At 36.1% G+C, this 19794-nt stretch overlaps 1 protein-coding gene across 1 annotated transcript in view; it reads left to right on the forward strand.

The window, feature by feature from the left end:
• The window catches only part of LOC121856582 (anaphase-promoting complex subunit 2-like), a 40287-nt gene extending 20942 nt beyond the window's left edge, over positions 1 to 19345 (forward strand). Inside the window, exons 8-15 of the mRNA XM_042352210.1 lie at positions 1018 to 1118; positions 6911 to 7035; positions 9193 to 9380; positions 9647 to 9818; positions 12955 to 13240; positions 16195 to 16371; positions 17086 to 17268; positions 18763 to 19345. Coding sequence (XP_042208144.1) covers positions 1018 to 1118; positions 6911 to 7035; positions 9193 to 9380; positions 9647 to 9818; positions 12955 to 13240; positions 16195 to 16371; positions 17086 to 17268; positions 18763 to 18960 — 1430 coding nt within the window. The 3' untranslated portion in view covers positions 18961 to 19345. The remainder of the gene's footprint in view (positions 1 to 1017; positions 1119 to 6910; positions 7036 to 9192; positions 9381 to 9646; positions 9819 to 12954; positions 13241 to 16194; positions 16372 to 17085; positions 17269 to 18762) is intronic.
• Positions 19346 to 19794: the final 449 nt, after the last annotated feature.

Genomic DNA, 19794 nt, shown 5'->3' on the forward strand with positions numbered 1-19794 from the left:
GTTCATACTTTCATACTGAAGTAAAATTAATGTAAAAAAATAATATGGTTGTTTTAAGTAATGTTAATACATGGAACAATAGAAGTAGCTAACCATTAATGGTAAAGAAAAAAAAGTGAGACTGCGCAACGCCAACGTAGCTGAAGCTGAAGCTGTAACTGATGCTATAGCTGATGTTGATGGTGTAGCTGAAGTAGATGGTGTAGCTGATGCTGAAGCTGTAGCTGTAACTGTTGCTATAGCTGATGTTGATGGTGTAGCTGAAGTAGGTGGTGTAGCTGAAGCTGTAGCTGTAACTGATGCTGTAGCTGATGCTGTAGCTGAAGTTGTTGGTTTAGTCCTTCGAATAATAAAATTGTCTTAAGAACCTTGCACAGCTGCTTTCTTATTCTCATTATACATGTCTACGGATAGTTTTCACTATTGATTCTGGCATCCCCAAAGTACGTGAAATATCCACACCCCTCTCAATTTTTTCATATCGTTTTAACACATCTAGTTTTTCAGCTAAGTTTATACACTTTCTTTTAGCTTTTGAACCAACACTACCATCACTTGCTCTCTTGCTCATGTTGAATAGGGACTCAAAAATGTCGTAAGAAACCTGAGAAAGTTTTTTTCCTGTTCCTGTTCAGATGCGTGAAAACAAAGGGACCGCCAAGCTCCGACTGTTGTTTACTGGTGATGCACATTACCACTCATTAGCCGGGCAGCTTCTTTGTGCAAGGTGCTCTTCTTTTTTTTTTACAGTAATTTTTTTATTTTTTAATACATTTTGGGATTTAGTTATTATTTATATGAAAATGTAATTTTATTATATTTTTATTATATTTTGTTCGTAAATGTGAATGAAATAAGGACGTAAATTGAATTGGGTCCTAAATTAACTTGGGTCTTAAATATGAAAAGTTGTTGGTCGAACCTTCGTTATCAGAGGCTTTACTGGACTGTATAGTACTTTTTGCGTCATCTCATTCATTGCCATTATACTAAACATAGTAATTGTTTTAATTTCAGAATACCCAGAATCTCAGCCAGCCTTAGAAGACATCAGAGAATGTTTGGATCGTACTCACTTGAGGAACCACCTTGTAGAGTCCTTACGATCAGCAATACAGGTCAGAAAAATTATAACACAGATGTGAATTAGCTATTAGTTGCAGATGAAACTGCTTTGGTGGGTGATTCTGGAGAAAATATGCCAATAAGTGTGTAGTGGGAGAAAGTTAATAGTGAATTTACCTACTTGAAAATGTTTGTCAAGTATCTGGTAAATTAACAGAACATCCTTTTCATTTTGTAAACTTGTGAGTCAGGTTTGTGTTAGGATTCAGAATTAAACAGATTCCACAAGAACCTTATTGTGAGGCAGGTATCTCTTTTATTACCTGTAAATAACTCTGAATGTGAAATGGCTTCTTTTGTATAGGAATTATGCAATATGAAAAGAAAGTGTTTGGTGTTGGCAAATACTGAATGTAGGAGTGAGTTGTTTAAACTACTGTGAACCTGTCAATACTCCTTCACATTTTGTAGGTACAGCATGCCCTTCAAATTCGCAGACCTCGATTATATGTGGATGACACCCTGGATTTACCCTAGAATGTCTAAGGGTACTAGTTTGAAAGTTGCTGCATTTTTGTGGCCAGGACAGGGAGCCATTTGTTCTAGAGACAGTAATTTTTTTTACCTTTATTGTATATATACAGTGGTGCCTCGGTTAACGAGCACAATCCGTTCTAGAAGGTTGCTCGTTAACCGAAAAACTTGTTAACCGAAACCATTGTTTCAATGCGTTTTTGGGTACAGTAATTGGTTCCAGTTCACCGAAAATTGCCTAAATTCAACAAAAAAGGTAGAAAAGTACACTTACTTTGAGGTGTGTATGTAGAAGGCTCCTGGATGATGATGATAATGATGGGAATTAGAATGGGGGTGGAGGAGAAGGGAGAAGAGAAGGCATTGGGGTGGAAGAGAAGTCACCCCATGGCGCCATTTCACCCATAAAATTTTATTTCACTTGGTGTAATTCAAGATTATTTTCTTTAAATCAACACTGCACTGCATTATATATTGTCAATATGTAAAATAAATTTCAAAATGACCAATAATTTGCTTGCAAACACAGAAAAAAAGCATTTAGTTGAAGAGAGTCTCAAGCAAGATGTTACCTCCACTGAAAAGACAGAGAGACTGGCGCCTGTTTGCTGTGTTGACAGGCTGGATGGCGTGCATAAAACTAGTTACCTTACCTTCAATTATGTTCAATAATTGTTAAAATGACTAAAAAATTTAATATTAAACTTTTAAAATTATTGAATGGTATAAACTTGATATTTACTAAAATGGTAAGGAATATACCAAAAAATTTAATTTTTAACTTTTAAAATTATTGAATAATATAAACTTCTTGATATTTACTAAAATGGTAAGGAATATAAGCCCTAGAACCGATTACTGTATTAGCGGACTAATACTACAGCTGGTGGACCGCCTAATGCAAGCGAAAACATGTTGAGGTCGGCTCATAAGAAACTTGTTAATTGAGAGATTGCTTGTTAACCGAAGTTAAGAATCTTATGGAAGGTATCTCGTTAACCGAAATCTCGTTAACCGAGGAACTCGTTAACCGAGGGACCACTGTACACACACATAAAACACATACAAATAAATAATAATGGGAAATTCTCTCACAAATAATCAGAAACAAATTTATTGAAAATGTTGAGTCTACCCTTAAGTCCACTCTGCTTTGTTATTAATAAAGCACAGAGTGGACTTGAGGGTAGTAGACTCAACATTTTTAATACTGTATATTTGTTTCTGATTATTTGTGAGAGGATTTTCCAATTATTATTTATTTGTATGTGTTTTGTGTGTACACACACACACATACATATATACAATACAGGTAAAATAAATAATTGTCCTGAGGGCAAACACATAAGGGAATATATATTTCTTTGTACACAAGTAAAAATGTACCCCCCACACACCCTCTGTATCTAATACAGAGATAGATGCTGTACCCCTTCTACTGAGACTATCAATGCAACTTTAGCTAAAAATAGAATGATCAGTGATGGTTATAAACCTACTTCAACAGATGATGATGATGATTAATTTCTATTCCTAATGCTGTCCATTTATCTTTGTGCTTAAGGGGAGGGGATGCTTATTATATTATATTTTTCGATCCAGCCACCGAAAATGAGATAAAAATACCTCCTTATGCCTGAAACTGTGCTTCATTTTCTGTAAAAATCTTGTCTTCATATGACAATTCTTTCCGTTTCAAAAAAATTATTATCTCTCAGTAATAAGAAGCGCTCTTCCCTTAGAAAATCTCTGTTTTCTATTGGAAATATTATATACAGTCGACCCTCGTTAATTCGGACTAATAGGGGGGGGGAGGGTGTCCGTTTTAGCCAATTGTCCGAATTAACCGATTTAGGGGTTAATATTGTATTATATTTCAAAGTCATTGTTTTCGTCACGATTTTACCCCACTTTCCACTGTAATACGTATGTAATTTCAGCAAAAATATTACATTTCCGTGAATGTATTATATCAAGCACAGTATGAACAGAATACCATTGTAATATAACAGTATTTTAACCGAAAACTACTAAAAAAACGAATAACATCTCAAGAACATCGGAAGCTTAGGTAAAGTCTTTTGCTTTCGTCATGTATTTTATCCTATTTTACATTGAAATACATCACGTTTCAGCAAAACTACTATTTATTTCCGAGAATATATTCATTCAGGCGCAGGTTAGGTAAAATATACGTGTGATGTAACAGTTTTTTAACTGAAAACGATTCGAAAAACACGTACCCTCTAGCCCTGTTCAAGGAGAGGACTGGGAGAAGCTGTTTGGTGCTGCAGACGATGACAAGGAAAATGATTTGGATGGATTTTAATAAAAATATTCAGAAATATGGTATCGTAGTATTTATTCAAGTCAATTAGGATAGAATATTATTGTAATACAACGGTTTTTTAACTGAAAACCAATCGAAAAGCGATTACGGTAACATCTTTTGAACGAACGAAAGCGAAAGTCATTGTTTTCGTCACGATTTTATCGCACTTTCCACTGTAATACGTATGTAATTTCAGCAAAAATATTACATTTCCGTGAATGTATTATATCAAGCACAGTATGAATAGAATACCATTGTAATATAACAGTATTTTAACCAAAAACTATTAAAAAAAACGAGTAACTTCTCTTGAACATCGGAAGGTTAGGTAAAATCTTTTGTTTTCGTCATGTATTTTATCCTATTTTACATTAAAATACATCACGTTTCAGCAAAACTACTATTTATTTCCTAGAATATATTCATTCAGGCGCAGTTTAGGTAAAATATACGTGTGATGTAACAGTTTTTTAACTGAAAACGATTCGAAAAACACGTGTACCGTCTAGCTGATTGATACTCAACAGCTGGTGGTGCGTCATGCGTCGTTGTAAACAATAGGAGGTTGAAGTAGATTACCGGGTATTATATTAAGTGTGAAATATCGAAAAGGTTTTTATTACCGGTATTTTTTGTAGATCAATGAGAACTGTGATACCGTATATGATATGATAAGTTAGCCTGTGCTAAGAACTTCAACATAGACTACTGAAAACACGTTGTAAGGTAATTTAGCCTATTGTAAGTTGGTGAGCTTCATTTGCTGAAGGAACTGCACAACTTTTCATTACTAATTGGTACATATTTTACGTTTCCATTGTTTACTGGCAGTAAATGGTAAATATTTTTCATGTCTGAAGCTAAAAGTTGCATCCCCCCCCACACTAGTGGTGGAGATGTTACATTTAACCAAAAAGATGCTGGTGTTTTATCCCAGCAGTGGGTGGACCAGCATTTTAGCTTAAGGTCCGCATAGGTAATATTCCTAAAAAAAAAAAAAAAAAGTTCGTTCAGATTTTGTCCGAATTATCTGAAATCCGGATTAAAGGAGTCCGAATTAACGAGGGTCGACTGTACTATAAAATTGTACCATTTATCTGATATTTTTCCATTTTTTTTATTTTTATTATTTTATGTGAAAATAGCATCATCGTACATCTGGCAACAGAAGCTAGTGGTTTGAGGCTGTTACCATGGGGTTGGAAGGAGGGAGGAAGTTAGTGTCGGTCAGACTCCAGTCACGAGAGGAGTGCTGCTCCGCTGTACCCTTCTCTCTTTCCTGGTCGAAGCTTTTTCAAGCAGCTCTGGAGCTTCCATCTGCTACTGAATCATGGGTTGACCATCGAAGAAGTCACAGCATGCTAGAGATGTTTTGATGGTGTCCAAATACATGCAAAAAATTATGACTTCAACACCACAATCAGCGCTGTGTGTCCCTCCTGTGTTCTGCCTTCTGAAACCCTCACCTTGAGTTAGTAATATCCTGTAAAAGATTGGTTAGAAATTCGTACCCAGTCCTAATCCTAACTAATAACAAACATTATCACCACCCAAAGTACTTCTTGTACCCGTAGATTAGTTGTATTTGCAGGTAGTCATCGTAAAGTTATACTTCCGCAGAAAACAGCTCATACAAGTATTTCAAACTAAGTTATTGTTCTTTGAAACATAATTAGTCCCTTATTTTTCAATGAATCATAAAATCAAAGATATGTACAGAAAGAGGAAAAGAAGCAGAATTTTATAGTCCATGTACATTTTTTATTTTTTAATGAGATGAGAATAGGATTTTTTTATTTAATAAAATTTATGTTTGCTTCTTATGCTGAATTTTATTTATTTTTTCCATGACAACAATATTGTATACATATCAAAATTTGGCATGGAAGATGGTATAGCTATGGGCTTGGTTAATACAGAGGCCAAAGATTATGCAAATTCAGCTAAAAATAAAAGTGCTATATTGTTTTATGTAACCACTATTAATTTTTATTTATTGACAGTTTTGATTTTTTTACGTGAAAACTATATGACCGATTTCAGTGAAACTTACACAACTTCCATTTTAGGTTACCCCATATAGGACATAACAAAATTAGGAAAATTTAGTAAAAAAAAAAGTCCCACTCCAAGTTAGAAGTGTCTCCTCCCCTTAAACAATATTGTAGTACTGTACTGTACTACCTTTAGATTTAGAAAATTTCTGCATTGTAAAGTTTGCAGTACAGTACTGCATTAATTGCTGCTACTGAAAACCTGATGCATTCTTTGATAAAATTAAAACCTCGGGGCTGCATATTTTTTACATCTGAAGATGTGATTAACATGTGTTTTTTTGTGAAAATATGATCAGAGAAAAAGTATCCCATGTTAAAGAAATATGTTTCTTCATCCAGAATACAGTACTGTACAGCTACTCCTCGACTTACGACATACTCGACCTACGACCACCCGGACATACGACCGCCTCAGTCGTACCAAAATTTTGTCAAATAACGTATTTTCGAGTCCCAACGTTAGTGATTGCGCTGTGTACTGACAAAATTTTTGTTTGTAATTCACTTAAAAATGGCTGGCAAGCTTAAAAGTGAGAGTTTTGTGGTGCTGAGAAGAAAAAGAGACCCATTTTAGATTTTCTATGTATTATTAAAGCAACTTTAAAACTACCCACGGACATTCTTGGGTACATCCAGGGTGTCGTCCGAGAATAACCGAGAACCGCGAAGTAAAAATCTGCAAACTTGGGGGGCCTCCTGTAGATAAAACCACAGTTCGTTTTTGCCTATCACTGACCATTTATAAGTGTATGTCAGGAACATTTATGCTGCCTGGTGCTTGGGTAGCAGTAGCCAGTAGTGATTATTTTGCCAATATCAAGATGGCAATGCATGGGTCGACTGGTTTCACTCTGACCCGTGCCGTCTCCAATCATAAAACCTCCTTGATCCATCTTATGGATATATCTGTATTATTCTTCAGACCCGTCTCCTTCACCCTGGAGTCAACACAACTGATGTTCTTCATGCTTATATCTCCGCTATCAAGGCTCTACGTGTACTTGATCCAAAGGGAGTTTTACTAGAACTCGTATCAGAACCTGTAAGGTAAGATTTAAGAATTAGCTTAAAATTAGTTTTTTTTGTTTCCTTTTTAATTTAATGTGCATTTGCAATTCCATTTTCCTTGGAGACTGGGGACCATTGCTTCCTGTTTAAGCTTCTTATATTTGTAAAATCAGTAGAAGGTAGAAGTAGTAGTTTTAGCTTTCAAGAATGGTGGGTCAATTACTTCCTCCTATTCTTTATGGTCACATCTACATAACAGCCTTTTATGGTAGTGTGTTTTGCATTTTTCCCTTTCCTATCTTTCTTCATATTGGAGATATTCACTGATTTTACTTACAGGATTGCCAGTGATTCATTATCAATCAATCAAAGTACCATCCTGATATCTAAGGATTGATGACCACAGTTCTCAGCTCTAAATATTTTGGGCTGTTTTTACTAATTCTCCAAAATTTTGTATCTCTCTCCGGACCACTTTTTTATTTTTCATTCATCCATTAATATTTCTTTTATTATCCCCTCATCCCTAATTATATGACCAAGGTATCTAATTTTTTTATCTTTATATTTAAAGTACCGGTATTTTTCTTGAAGCTTTTGCTAATCTTAGTACTGTACTTCATTAGTTTTCCTGTTAGTGTAACTTATTTTTAACATTCACCTAAAATGCCACATATCAAAGGCCTTTAACCTCTCTGGTGCCTGCTGAAAGTTTCCATGCATCTGACCCAAACAACAGCCCTGACTATATACTGTAAGCAACCTTTTTCTCAGATTGAAGATAATGTCCCTTTTTATTAGGTCTTTAAGATTATTATGTGCTGTTATTGCTTGACCTATTCTTGTTATTGAATTTTTTTTTCTTATCTACCATCACAGCTAATGATACTTCCCAACTACACAAAATTTTCCACTTTTTTAAGTTCTCTGTTACCAGTGTAGGGAGTAATGGCTTTACTAGTAATGCTGTTACTATTTAGGTAATGATTACAGAAATGCTGTTATTTAATAAAATTTATAATGATAGTATTGGTAAAGGCATTATTTTTGTGGACAATTCCAATCGTTACTCATTACTTTTATATATGAATAAATAAAATTGTATCAACAATGGAAAAAATGCATGCGAATAGCTGAATACAGTGGCCATCGTGTTCTAACATGTTTTGTTACCATCACTCCCTGTCGAGCCCTGTGGAAGTTGTGCACTACTGTTGCCATTTGTGGAATTTTAGGGGCATGGCGTAGAAAACAATTGCGCATCGGTCATGGACGTGGAAATATCAAAAGTCTTTCCACGTCACTGGAATAATTTCCACACTTTTTCAATATGACCTTTGATATATAAAAATTAAATAAATATGTTTGAAATATATTAAGAAAATGTTTTTATTCAATTCCTTTATTGTATCTAACAAATATTTGATACTGTATATTACTGTGATGGAAGAACAGAAATAATGGAATTCATGTTTGTATTGTTTACAAAATTTTGCTTGTCCATTTGCTAATACAGTACTACCTGTACTGTACTCTTACGAAATTTATCCAAAGCTCAATTAGCAATATCTCCGTTAGCCGGAATCCCTCAAACCCGGAACTTTCCGGGTAGTTCTGCTTCATTTAACCTGATTTTTGTTGCAAGTTGTTGCCAAGCAGCTATTCCCATTGACCTGACAGGATATTGTTGCATGTTGTTGGAATGCCAAAACCCCCCAAATAGGTATGCTCTTCCTAGGTGTATTCTTGTCTGTGTCTTGTACAGGATTAGAAGTTAGCAGGAATTGAAAGGGCAAATGTGTGAACTTTTTTCAGTCAAATGGATTTAACTAGCAAACCACAGAATCATTCTCAAAACTCAACTAGGTGAAAAGGCGGCATAGTTAAAATATTGTCATACATTATCAGAGATTTCTGGCTGAAGCAGGCTGAGTCGAGGGTGATTTAACATTATAGATTTTTTGGGTTTGTGTTTCTTTGTATGTCATAAAAATGGAATTTCTTTACTTCAATCCTTTGTTTTTCAAATCCAATAACAATGAGTTGAAATACAGTTTCGGTAAATAAAAACTCCATTTTTCATTATAATTTTCATTAGATAACAATGAACTGGTTGTGTGTCAGTGAGAAATACTTTTACAGTACGTATACAATTTATCTTTTCTCTTTTTTATGTGATTAATTACTTATTTACAGGCAGTACTTACGTGGGCGGGAAGACACAGTACGTTATATTGTAACAAGTTTAACAGATGAGAGTTGCTCTGAACTGTCAGAAGAATTGCTTGTGGCTGCACCATTAGTCTTGGACGATTCTCATAGTGATGATGACAATATGGACTTTTGGGAGACTTGGACTCCTGATCCAGTACATGCACATAGTTGTATGTATCTTATATTATTGATGTTCATTTACTAAATATTTATTGATTCCCAAAATAAAGACTGATTGTTAGAAATGAAAATAACAAATTTGATTAGCCATAAAGAATTTTTTGGGCACAAGATGTTTTTTGCAATGGTGTTCCCATTCCACAAGACACGGGATATCCAACCTATTTACTTGTTGACTCATACTACACCCCATCACTACTCACAGTATAATGAGAATTTCAGGCATAACCTAATATATAAATTTTCTTTTAAACAGTGAAATCAAAATCTCAGCGGACAGCAGACATCATATCCATGTTGGTAAATATCTATGGAAGCAAAGATGTCTTCATCACAGAATACCGCACCATCCTTGCTGACCGTATACTGTCTCAGTTTAGTTATGACACTGAGAGAGAAATCAGATACTTGGAGCATCTTAAGGTTAGGTATGGATCATTATATGGTTACTATCCATCTTTGGGCAATTGGAAGATGTCTCATATTAAGGCCCTTTCAGCTTCCACATCTTTATGACAGTCTATTCACCTATTCATTACACTATACAGTATCCAATATATTCTGTAGCAGTTTATGAACAGTTGTGAAGGTTTCTTCTTTTGCAACCCTCCTATTGACTTGGATGTCAAAATTTCAGATCACATGAGGACTTGGCGTCCCAGCATATTTCACCAGATGATTAAACACCCTCATGCTACCTGGGTGGGCTAGGTGAGCATTAGGGTGTTGAATCATAAGGACTACTAAACTGGGGTGCTTAATGTTCACATGATACGAAATTTCGTATACAGTGTGTGCAATTTTATATGAGATTAGTTTTTAAAAATATAACTTTAATGTACAGTAGAACGTCAATATAACGCGAGATACATACGTTCGAAGAGAGGTCGCTTTAAACTGAATTCGCAGTAAATCAAAGTGTTATTTCAATGGAATAATTTAGTTTGCTACTTGAGAGAAACACAAAATACTAAAAAGACTGAGAGTCTACCCAGATGCACCTCAGCCTATCTCTTAGAATAAACAAAACATTGTTTTTTGTAGAATTATGTTAAAACAGACACTCATAAATCAACACGGCTAAAATTAAGGGATGCAAAATGGCCTGTTTACTAGCTGGGAAGAGGGGGAGGGGGGGAAGTGACAGTGACATGTTTGACAGTTGTGCCAAAGGTCGAGTGAAGTATTTATTTGTTTATTTATGTCCTTTAGATTGAGTTTATATTTTTGCTTATAAAATGTCACAGAAGTGACCGGGGAGAATATAATTTACATTGCTGGAATTCTTATAAGATAGTGATTAATTTGAATATAAACACGCTATAGTTTGCACTAGACAAAAATTTTAGTAATCATTTAGTACATTATTTTGAGTACATGTACAGTACAGCTGTGCCCTTAGGACAGTGTAGCGTGCCCAGAGAAACATTAGGCGCAAAATTTTAAATATGATGCGCCAGATTGACTCGCGCATAATAGGAAAGATTCGCTTTAAATTAAAACGCTGTCCTTACTTGTGGGTGCCGCTTTAAATCAATGATCTTAAATTGAATCGCTTTAAATCGACGTTCTACTGTAATTGACTTTTTAGCCTGGATATATCTTAGGAGATATAATGAAAAATTTTAGACTTTGTGTTGCATAGTTTTATAATGCAAAGTAACAGGTAAAATAAATTATTAATAAATATTATAATTTGCTATTATATACAGTACTGTACTATATTAGGGTTGCCATGTCTGAACATTAAAAAAAGAGGACGCTCCCGAAGACCCCCGGGCGGCACACACAGGCTAATATACATCATACATGGTATAGAAATCTTAAAAAACAAAACAAAAATTTACCTTTGCTTAAGGCTCAACATCTTCATTCCCTTCTTCCCCCATTGTGTGTGTGACTTGATGTGCCCATGCATACTTTTCTGTAGATCGGATCTTTTTCAGTATTGGTTGATTGCTCTTGGGAAAGGTATAGAAGTCACTACAAGGTGTTTCTCGGAAGTTGTACTGTACAGTCAGAATGCCTTTCATTGTTTCAACACTCAATTTGTTCCTTTCCTTTGTCCATTGACTTTGCATCAGTGAAAAACTCTTTCTACATTTGCATTATGAGATGATATAGTAAAGAAGAATTGTGCAATTCTTTGCAATTCTGAGTGGCATTCAATGTTCTTTGATTTTTCAAAGTATCTGGTCCACTTTTTATGTGTTGGCAGATTACTAAATTCTTCATCACTCTTGTAATTTTCCACAAACTGCTTCAGGTTACTAACTTGGTCAAAACACATCATCAACTTCTACTCCCTTATCAATCAAATATTTGACAGCTAAGTTGACAACACCGTACAGGCGTACAAGTGACTTATCAGTTGACGAAAACTGAACGAGATCTCTACGGTTTCCACCTTCCCCCTCTCTCTCCCGTCATTACAGTTTCATGTTTTTTTCCTTGGAGAAAATGATGGATGCTCAAATTCTGGACTTTTGAAGAATTTTAAAAATTCCTTCCGGATGAAGATTTTGAGACCTAAATGGAGGACATGTCCAGGAAAATATGGACGTATGGCAACCCTATACTATATGTACAGTATTATACTTTTCACTTTTGGCCTCCATACTGTACAGTAAATCCCATTGTCACATCTTATAATTGAATGCTTTATGAGGTTCTTTTCTGGTTATTCTTCAGTTCAGTTTTTTTGCACTTCTTGTATTTTAAATATTTTACCTACTTCATTGCGAGTACATTAACCCACATCTTACAGTGAACTTACTGAATCTATTATTTCAATGGGATATTGGGTAATTGGTTCCAACTCTCAGAAAAAATATACAGTACATACAAAGTACTGTATACCGGTAATAGAATTAACAAAACTTTAAATATAAACTAAATACAGTACTGTACTGTACTGTATACTGTACAATAATAAATAAAAAGCAGTAGAATACTACTGTATTTTAACTTACTTTGGGGTGTGTATGTCATATTCCCGGCATCTTTGTTTACATATCAAACAGCTGATTGTACAGGCACTCGATGATGACATGCCATATTCTTTACAGAGTGCATTGGTTCTAATGCCTTCTTCATGTTTCATAATAATTTCTGCACTGTATATTATCAATATGTTAACTAATTTTCAGAATGACCAATAATTTTAATGTAAAAATGCAAAAAATATTCAAGAGCACAACTTTCTTGATATTTATTCCACTGGAAACGAATGTAAACATAGAACCAATTACTGTATTGGCGGACTAGCTGATCAGCTGAAGCGCACAACAAAGCGTATTTCTCGTAAGGCTTTCGTTAATCGAAGTTTTGTTCGTTAATGGAACTGAAAATCCTTATGGGAGCTAATTCGTTAACCAAAATTTCGTTAATTGGACCATTCGTGAATCGAGGGACCACTGTGTGTATATACAGTATACAAGTATTACAAAAAGAGGTACCTGCGAATTTAAGAAGTTTAATTTGTATTTTGCGAATTATCGCAACTCTACTGTACAGTATTACAATTCATCAGAAATTTATTTAGTTTCACTAATACTGTTGCAGATTTGGAGAAACCCTTGCATTACTTCATAAGTGTGAGGTGATGGTGAAAGATGTTGCAGACTCCAAGCGTATCAACAGCTCCATTAATTCTGATGAAAACCCTCGGAGAGAGAAGCAAAAGTTTCCTGTATCATGTATGATCCTTTCTGCACAGTTCTGGCCTTCATTTAAGGAAGAACGCCTTCAGTTACCTGAAGAAGTAATGAAGGAGCTTGACACTTACACTGAAGCCTTCCAAGACCTCAAGGGGAACAGAACGCTCAACTGGAAGCCACACCTAGGACAGGTATTTTGCAGTAACACACATGACTATTTAACCCTTTGATGGAAATCCTGATTGATGGTGTAGCGTAGTGTATGTGGCCAGTAGTGTAATTTCTCGCACTAAGGATGGAGGTGAAAAAGGAAACTCACAATGGCGTTTTCTTTATGTATATTATATGTACAGAGCAGTCAGGTGCTGGGAAGTTGCTGCATAGTAGAGGAGTTGCTGTGGAGGAGCTTCTTTAGAGGAGGTCTTCTCTGCCAAAGAGTGTGGTGTTGTCTGCCCTCATGGTGAGGCAGGGGGGTATTTATATCTTTCTGCCAGATCAAAAGTCTAAGTGGAAAGATGAGAAACGCTGCTGATTGGCTGATATGAAGGCGGCAACTGACCAATCACAGAGCAGTTCGAACGCGAGGGCTGATTTGTGGAACTCGCCACTGATTGGCTGGGAAGCGGACGGCAAGTGACCAATCAGCAGTTGTAGGGGAGAGTATCCACTACAATAGCTGTATCCTCAGTGTGAAGGAAAAGTTAAAAAAAATATTATAAACAAATATTTGACCTTCCAAGTTTGTTTCATACAATGGAAAAAGATATTTTATGCAATAAATAAAAAAATTTGTGTAGATTTACACAAACATATTTTCATCTACAGGTACAATACATATGCACACGCACACACGTGATTATTTACACTGACTTACACACATGTGCATGATGTATGCATGCACATCCACAAGCACACTGCGACTGTGGCAAGGTAGCCAATGCCTCTTTGACATAGTGTCTCATTTCATTACACACATATACATTCACTTACTGTATACTGTATATGCAGTAAGCATGGATATACATCCACTCAAAAATATTTTTAACTTGAATGTGCTTACACACACACACACACACACACACACACACACACACCAATTTCATCATATTCTGGGTCATCCACATCTTCATCACCACCAGACAACTACAGTCTCTTCTTGATTTCTTGGGCATTTAAGGTGGCGACACACTGGGCATTTCCCTCCAAACATGTTGCCCGTTTTCCTGGCCTTTGGCCAAAGTGCCCACCAAGCAGCAGGATTTCAGCTGTTGCTAGAAATGGACAACGGTTTGGCGGGGATCTTTGCTAGCCAGATTAGTGCTCAATTGAGCTTCATATAATTTCAAGTTAAAAATTGAAAAAATCATGAAACAATCATAATTTAAAATAAAACACATAAACGGTGACATATTTCTATTTATTCGTCACTTTAAAACGTTTTTAGTATTATTAAATCATTATCCAGGGTCTTCTTTGACCAGCCATCTACTGCCACTTTTAAACAAACTTCACGACACGCCCATTTGTCTTTTCTTTAGCTTTCACAGACGCCTCACTTGCTTTAGCAATTGAAGAACTTTAGCACAATCCCGCAAGGCCTCAACTGTAGTAACTGGATCCATGGCGAACCTTGTCTAGACGCTTTGTTGTTGTTTTCGTTGCATTGGGCAGACGCGCCAACAAAGCATCCCAGTGTGACACAAAACGTCTCTTTGTTTTGCTAGCCGGACTGTGTTTGCCAAACACGTTTGGAGGAAAATACCCAGTGTGCTGCTGCCTTTAGACTGGAGTAGGGACGCTTGGACACACATCTACTTTCCACCATAACTGGGAAGACACTGACAGGGCTAGAGGTAATTTGTGGGTTGTGGCCCCCTCCATAGATGCCAGCTGATCAAACAGGTTGAGTCTTGTCTAGCAATAAAATTCAAAGTATGGGTGGAAAAAATTAATACCACATGTGGTGCAGTGGTCACCCTGGCGTTGTTTACTACATAGGATACACAAAATGCATCAGGGGGGTTAATACTGTACTCCTAAAAGATTTTGAGGTTTAACTAGTTTAAAGGACAATTTAAATACTGTACATTATCTAATAATTCTTGGATTATGATAGTGAATATCAGGTGTGTTATTTTGGTATTACATGATACTTTTAAGAGTGCTTGATGTTCACTGAAGATGAGAGAAAATTTTGGAGAATTTATACAGTAAATGGTAAATTAATAAGTGATGAAAATATCAAAATTGAGACATATAAATTCCTATGAAGGCATGCGTGTTCTCTTATTTTATAGATGGATTATGTTGAGTGCTTTAAAGAGTTTCTGTAGTGCATGCATGAGAGCAACTAGTTCAGTAAAAACTGGTGATGTGCATATTTATTGACCACAATCATGTGGTAAGGGACATTACTTTTGTGAATCACTATTATTTTGTCAGTCACAAGGCATGATAACCAGTGGCACAAGGTGAGTCAACCAAAGTATTGGGTTTAACTCACAATTGTTGTTTTCTTATGCTGCATTTCAGAAATTCTGTTAATTTATTGGAAATCTGTGAAAGTTTTAAAATATAACATATTTTGAACTTCAGTTTTTTCCCATCATAGAGAGATTACATAGTGCTTGTTAAAATGTTGCCAGAATAGGATACACTTTTAGCTGTCTCGCATATCATGATATGACTTGCATCAAATAATTTGGTAGCGCTATTTGCATCGGTAACATGAATTGCGTCATTAAATTGAAAAAATTCGCCCCCAAAAGTTTTCAAGATAATTGTGTCAAATTTTTGGGCGTCATAGATGACTACTTGATCTCACGGGAGGAAGCATCCAGAAAGTATCAAAGAGTGGGTGGAGGTCCGCTGTCCGTCATTCTCCTCCCGTCAGCTGTGCTGGTACATCGTATTTGTCCCTTTATCTCTTTTCACCCTCCCCACTATTAGTTTTATAAAGATTCCAAAGCCACCGTTGGAAAGCTCATAAAATTTCACTTCTATAATTATGATAATACCTTGGTAGGTTTGTGAGAAAGTATCCTGAGGGTATAAATATGTTTAGTTTATATTAAGACTGCTTACAAGCATGTGGTAGATACTTGGTGAGTTATATTTTGTAACTAAGAACTTTCATTTATCACAGGTTCAAGTGGAAATTGAATTGAAAAATCGTACACTGAACCTAACAGTTACTCCAACACAAGCCACCGTCATATACCACTTTCAAGAACGAAGTCGTTGGTCCATAGGTGACTTGAGCACCATTACACAGGTTCCGAAAACCGTTCTGAGACGGAAGATTACATTCTGGCAAACACAGGCTAGTAACTTTATATATACAGTATAATTAAATAAAACACTTTCAAAAGATATTACATGGTTTCTGGTACTAAGAGCAAACATGGATTATTTCTTCTTTTGCTGTCATTCATTCACTCGTACTGCTGCTTTAACCGTGGGTATCATAAAATCCGCCGAACCCCCTCACATGGGTATACTCTGTATTTTGGTAAAACCTCCCCCCCTCCTTATTTTTAAATCCATTGTCACCTTATAAATGGATTAATCAATATAAGAAAAATACTAGAGGAATGTACAGGTGCTCCTCTACTTAAGAATGTTCAACTTACAAACTTTCAGAGATACAAACATCATCCCTATGGCTCAGTGATTTTCTGCACTATTTTTGCTAACCTGTGATATTGTTCTCTATTTATTCCAAAGCTTAAAGAAAGTTTTCTTTTAACTCAAGGAGGCGATGAGGGTTTCCTGGGTAATTTATGCAACTGAGTAATAGATAGAATGAATGGAAGCAGAGAAAGATAGCAGTAGAGTAGCAGACCTCTAAGAGTTGTTGTAGACTTGATATTATCCCCAGCTATTATTGATGACAGTAGGTAAAGTTCTACAAACATTACTGTTTTAGTGTTCTGTAGCTAAACATTACCTGCGTTATAAATACTTCTAGCATGGATGTATCATGTTTCTATACACTATGTTAATTAATTAGGAGAATTTCCCATGTCCTTGCCAGGGTGTTTTACAAGAAGTTGAATCAGATGTTTTTGTGCTTGTGGAGGGAGAAGAGCTCGGGGATAAAGGTCATACTGCAACAGTGGGTGTATCCCAGCCTGATATAGCTCCACCAGCAATAGAAGAGGATGAAGCAGAGAGTGTAATGGCTTCAGCACAAGACCAAAGAGAGGAGGAGCTGCAGGTAAACTATATATCATACTGTACCGTATATTGTTTCAGGTTATCTTCTTAAGCATGCAAGTACAGTATAAGTACAGTATAAAGATTTTTTAAATTAAGTTTTCAGAATAATCATTTTAGTCAAAACTTCAACATATAAACAGGATGTACTGTGTTGACCTTATATTTGATGTCTTTATATTAATGTTTTACTACAGTAAGATCTCATATTTCGCGTGATTTCATTTCGCGTTTTTTAATTTTGCGAGCACTATCTAATGTAACCAAGTCTTATATTTGGCGTAAAGTATCGTGAATTTCGCGAGATCCAGCCAGTTGAGTGCTGGCCACCATCTTGAATGACATCACAGCCCTCATACCAGTTACAGTCATTTCTGCTACAACACTTGTTTAGTCAACGCGAATTGGTTGCAGTGCGATTGATGTACAGGTATAGGGGAACACTGTTTGTAAAACGCGAACTTTTGCATACGAATGTTGGCTATAGCACGATTCCATCCTCAAGGTTTTGATTCCATCCTCAACGTTTTAAGCGTGGCGCGGGGTTATGCAATGTTTACAGTTCACGTTCGACATCACATGTTCAATTGATTCGTGTCTTTTGTTTGGGAAGTGTTTTTTGAGAGGTACTCTGTAAATTGATTTTTTATTTTTTTGCAAAATTAGCTGTTACCCATAAATACTGTATGAAAAGAATAAGTGAAAAGAATGTTTCACAGTGAGGATAAATAACGATTTACACCAGCGCTCTCTGTTTACATCACGTGATCAGTTGAATCGCGCAGTTTCTGTCAATCACTCCGTGATTTTCGCTATTTTCTCCAATTTTGTTGTGTTAGTGATGAGTACGGAAAGACAAGGTAAGAAGAATGTTTCCAAGAAGCGTTCTGGTGATCGAATTGCCGGTGGTGAATGTAAAAGAGGTTTACAAGAACGCAACTATCGCTTTGTAGTCCGCGTAATCCTAGTGACCGCCTGGGCTGTTATTGTGTGCTTTTTTGGGTGGTGCTACCACCTGTCGAGTCAAGATAAGGGCCTCTACCTCTACTGGTGCTGGTGGGACAGACCCACCAATGCGGCTAAATAAGGAAAAGGAGAAGCGGGACTATCATAAGGGAGTTAAGTTTGCCAGGTACTTGATGCAGGATAAGAAGCGTGTGATTAAATTACTTGAGGAAGGCCTAAAAACTAGTTTCTGGAAAGCACAATCAAGTCAATAAAGGCAGAATTTGTATCATTTGCAGGTTATAAATGGGAAAATCAGAGGTTGATGTAGAGTGGTCAGTCTATATTGTTATTTTCCCCATTAGTTTATGTATTTGCATTTGGTGAATTTGAATTTGGCGCAGTTTTTCCAGTCTATATTACTCGCGAAATACAAGATCTTAGTGTACTTCCTGTATTTAAAACAAGGTACTGGGGATGATTTGTATGACTTTTAGCATTTTCAACATTCCCAAATAATTTAATAATTTTATGTTCTTTCATTCTTTAGGTGTTCTGGTCATACATTGTTGGAATGCTGACAAACCTAGACTCCCTTCCCCTTGAACGTATCCATGCCATGCTCAAGATGTTTGTCCAGGGTTCTGTGGAATGTAGTCCTCAAGAACTGAGAGCCTTTCTCGATCGCAAAGTCCGTCAACACCAATTAATTTTCACCAATGGCCTTTATAAATTACCTAAGAATTAAGGATTGTTCACAAATCTCACATATGAAAGAGATAGAGATTGAAAAAATATGTTAGAGAGAGAGAGAGAGAGAGAGAGAGTCTCCCCTTTATAAATTTTTTATTGAAGATTTCATTGTCCTAGGTGATGGTGTGAAATACTGTACAATTATATAGGTGAATACTTATGGTAAGTTTTTGGCTTCACAGATCTTGGGAACATGTCTTTTCTACTGTAAATAGATAAACAGTATTGTTAGATATTATGCTGTTGTGATATAGATGTATAGTTGGAAAACAGATACAGGTTGTACCTCTCTAGTCCGGCAACCTCGGGACCTGACCGGTGCCGGACCATGGAAATTCACCCTTTTCCTGGATAGATAGTGACTTGTGCTTATGCTTGGAAGCACTAGCACCACTTTCTCTGCATCATGGTCTCTTTGAAGACATATTGATGGGTTAAATGTCGTATAGCAGCTTCTCAAATTTCGAGAGTTTCGTCTGTTGGTACATATATTCTTTCTCCTACCTCCATTTTTAATGTTTAAATAAATATTGTATTTGTATATTGTGTCTATTATTTACCTACAGTATCTACCGTTATTTCTTCCCTATTACTTGATACTATCATTACATATCCTCACGAGCCTCCTCTCGGCAACGCTACCAATGATTGTAAGTATTAAAGTAAAAATTGTTATAAGAGGCACAGGCCCTTATAGGTCATCCCAACGATTATGAATAAACTCATTTAGAATTACATCATTACTTCAGGACGAAATCAGACAAGTTTGAAACCGCTAATCAGCTGTAAGCCTTGAGAAGGGGTCGGGGCATCTTTTCTCAGCTGAGAT

This window comes from Homarus americanus, unplaced genomic scaffold (genome assembly GCF_018991925.1).
Source record: "Homarus americanus isolate GMGI-L3 unplaced genomic scaffold, GMGI_Hamer_2.0 scaffold1024, whole genome shotgun sequence".
Lineage (NCBI taxonomy): Eukaryota > Metazoa > Arthropoda > Malacostraca > Decapoda > Nephropidae > Homarus > Homarus americanus.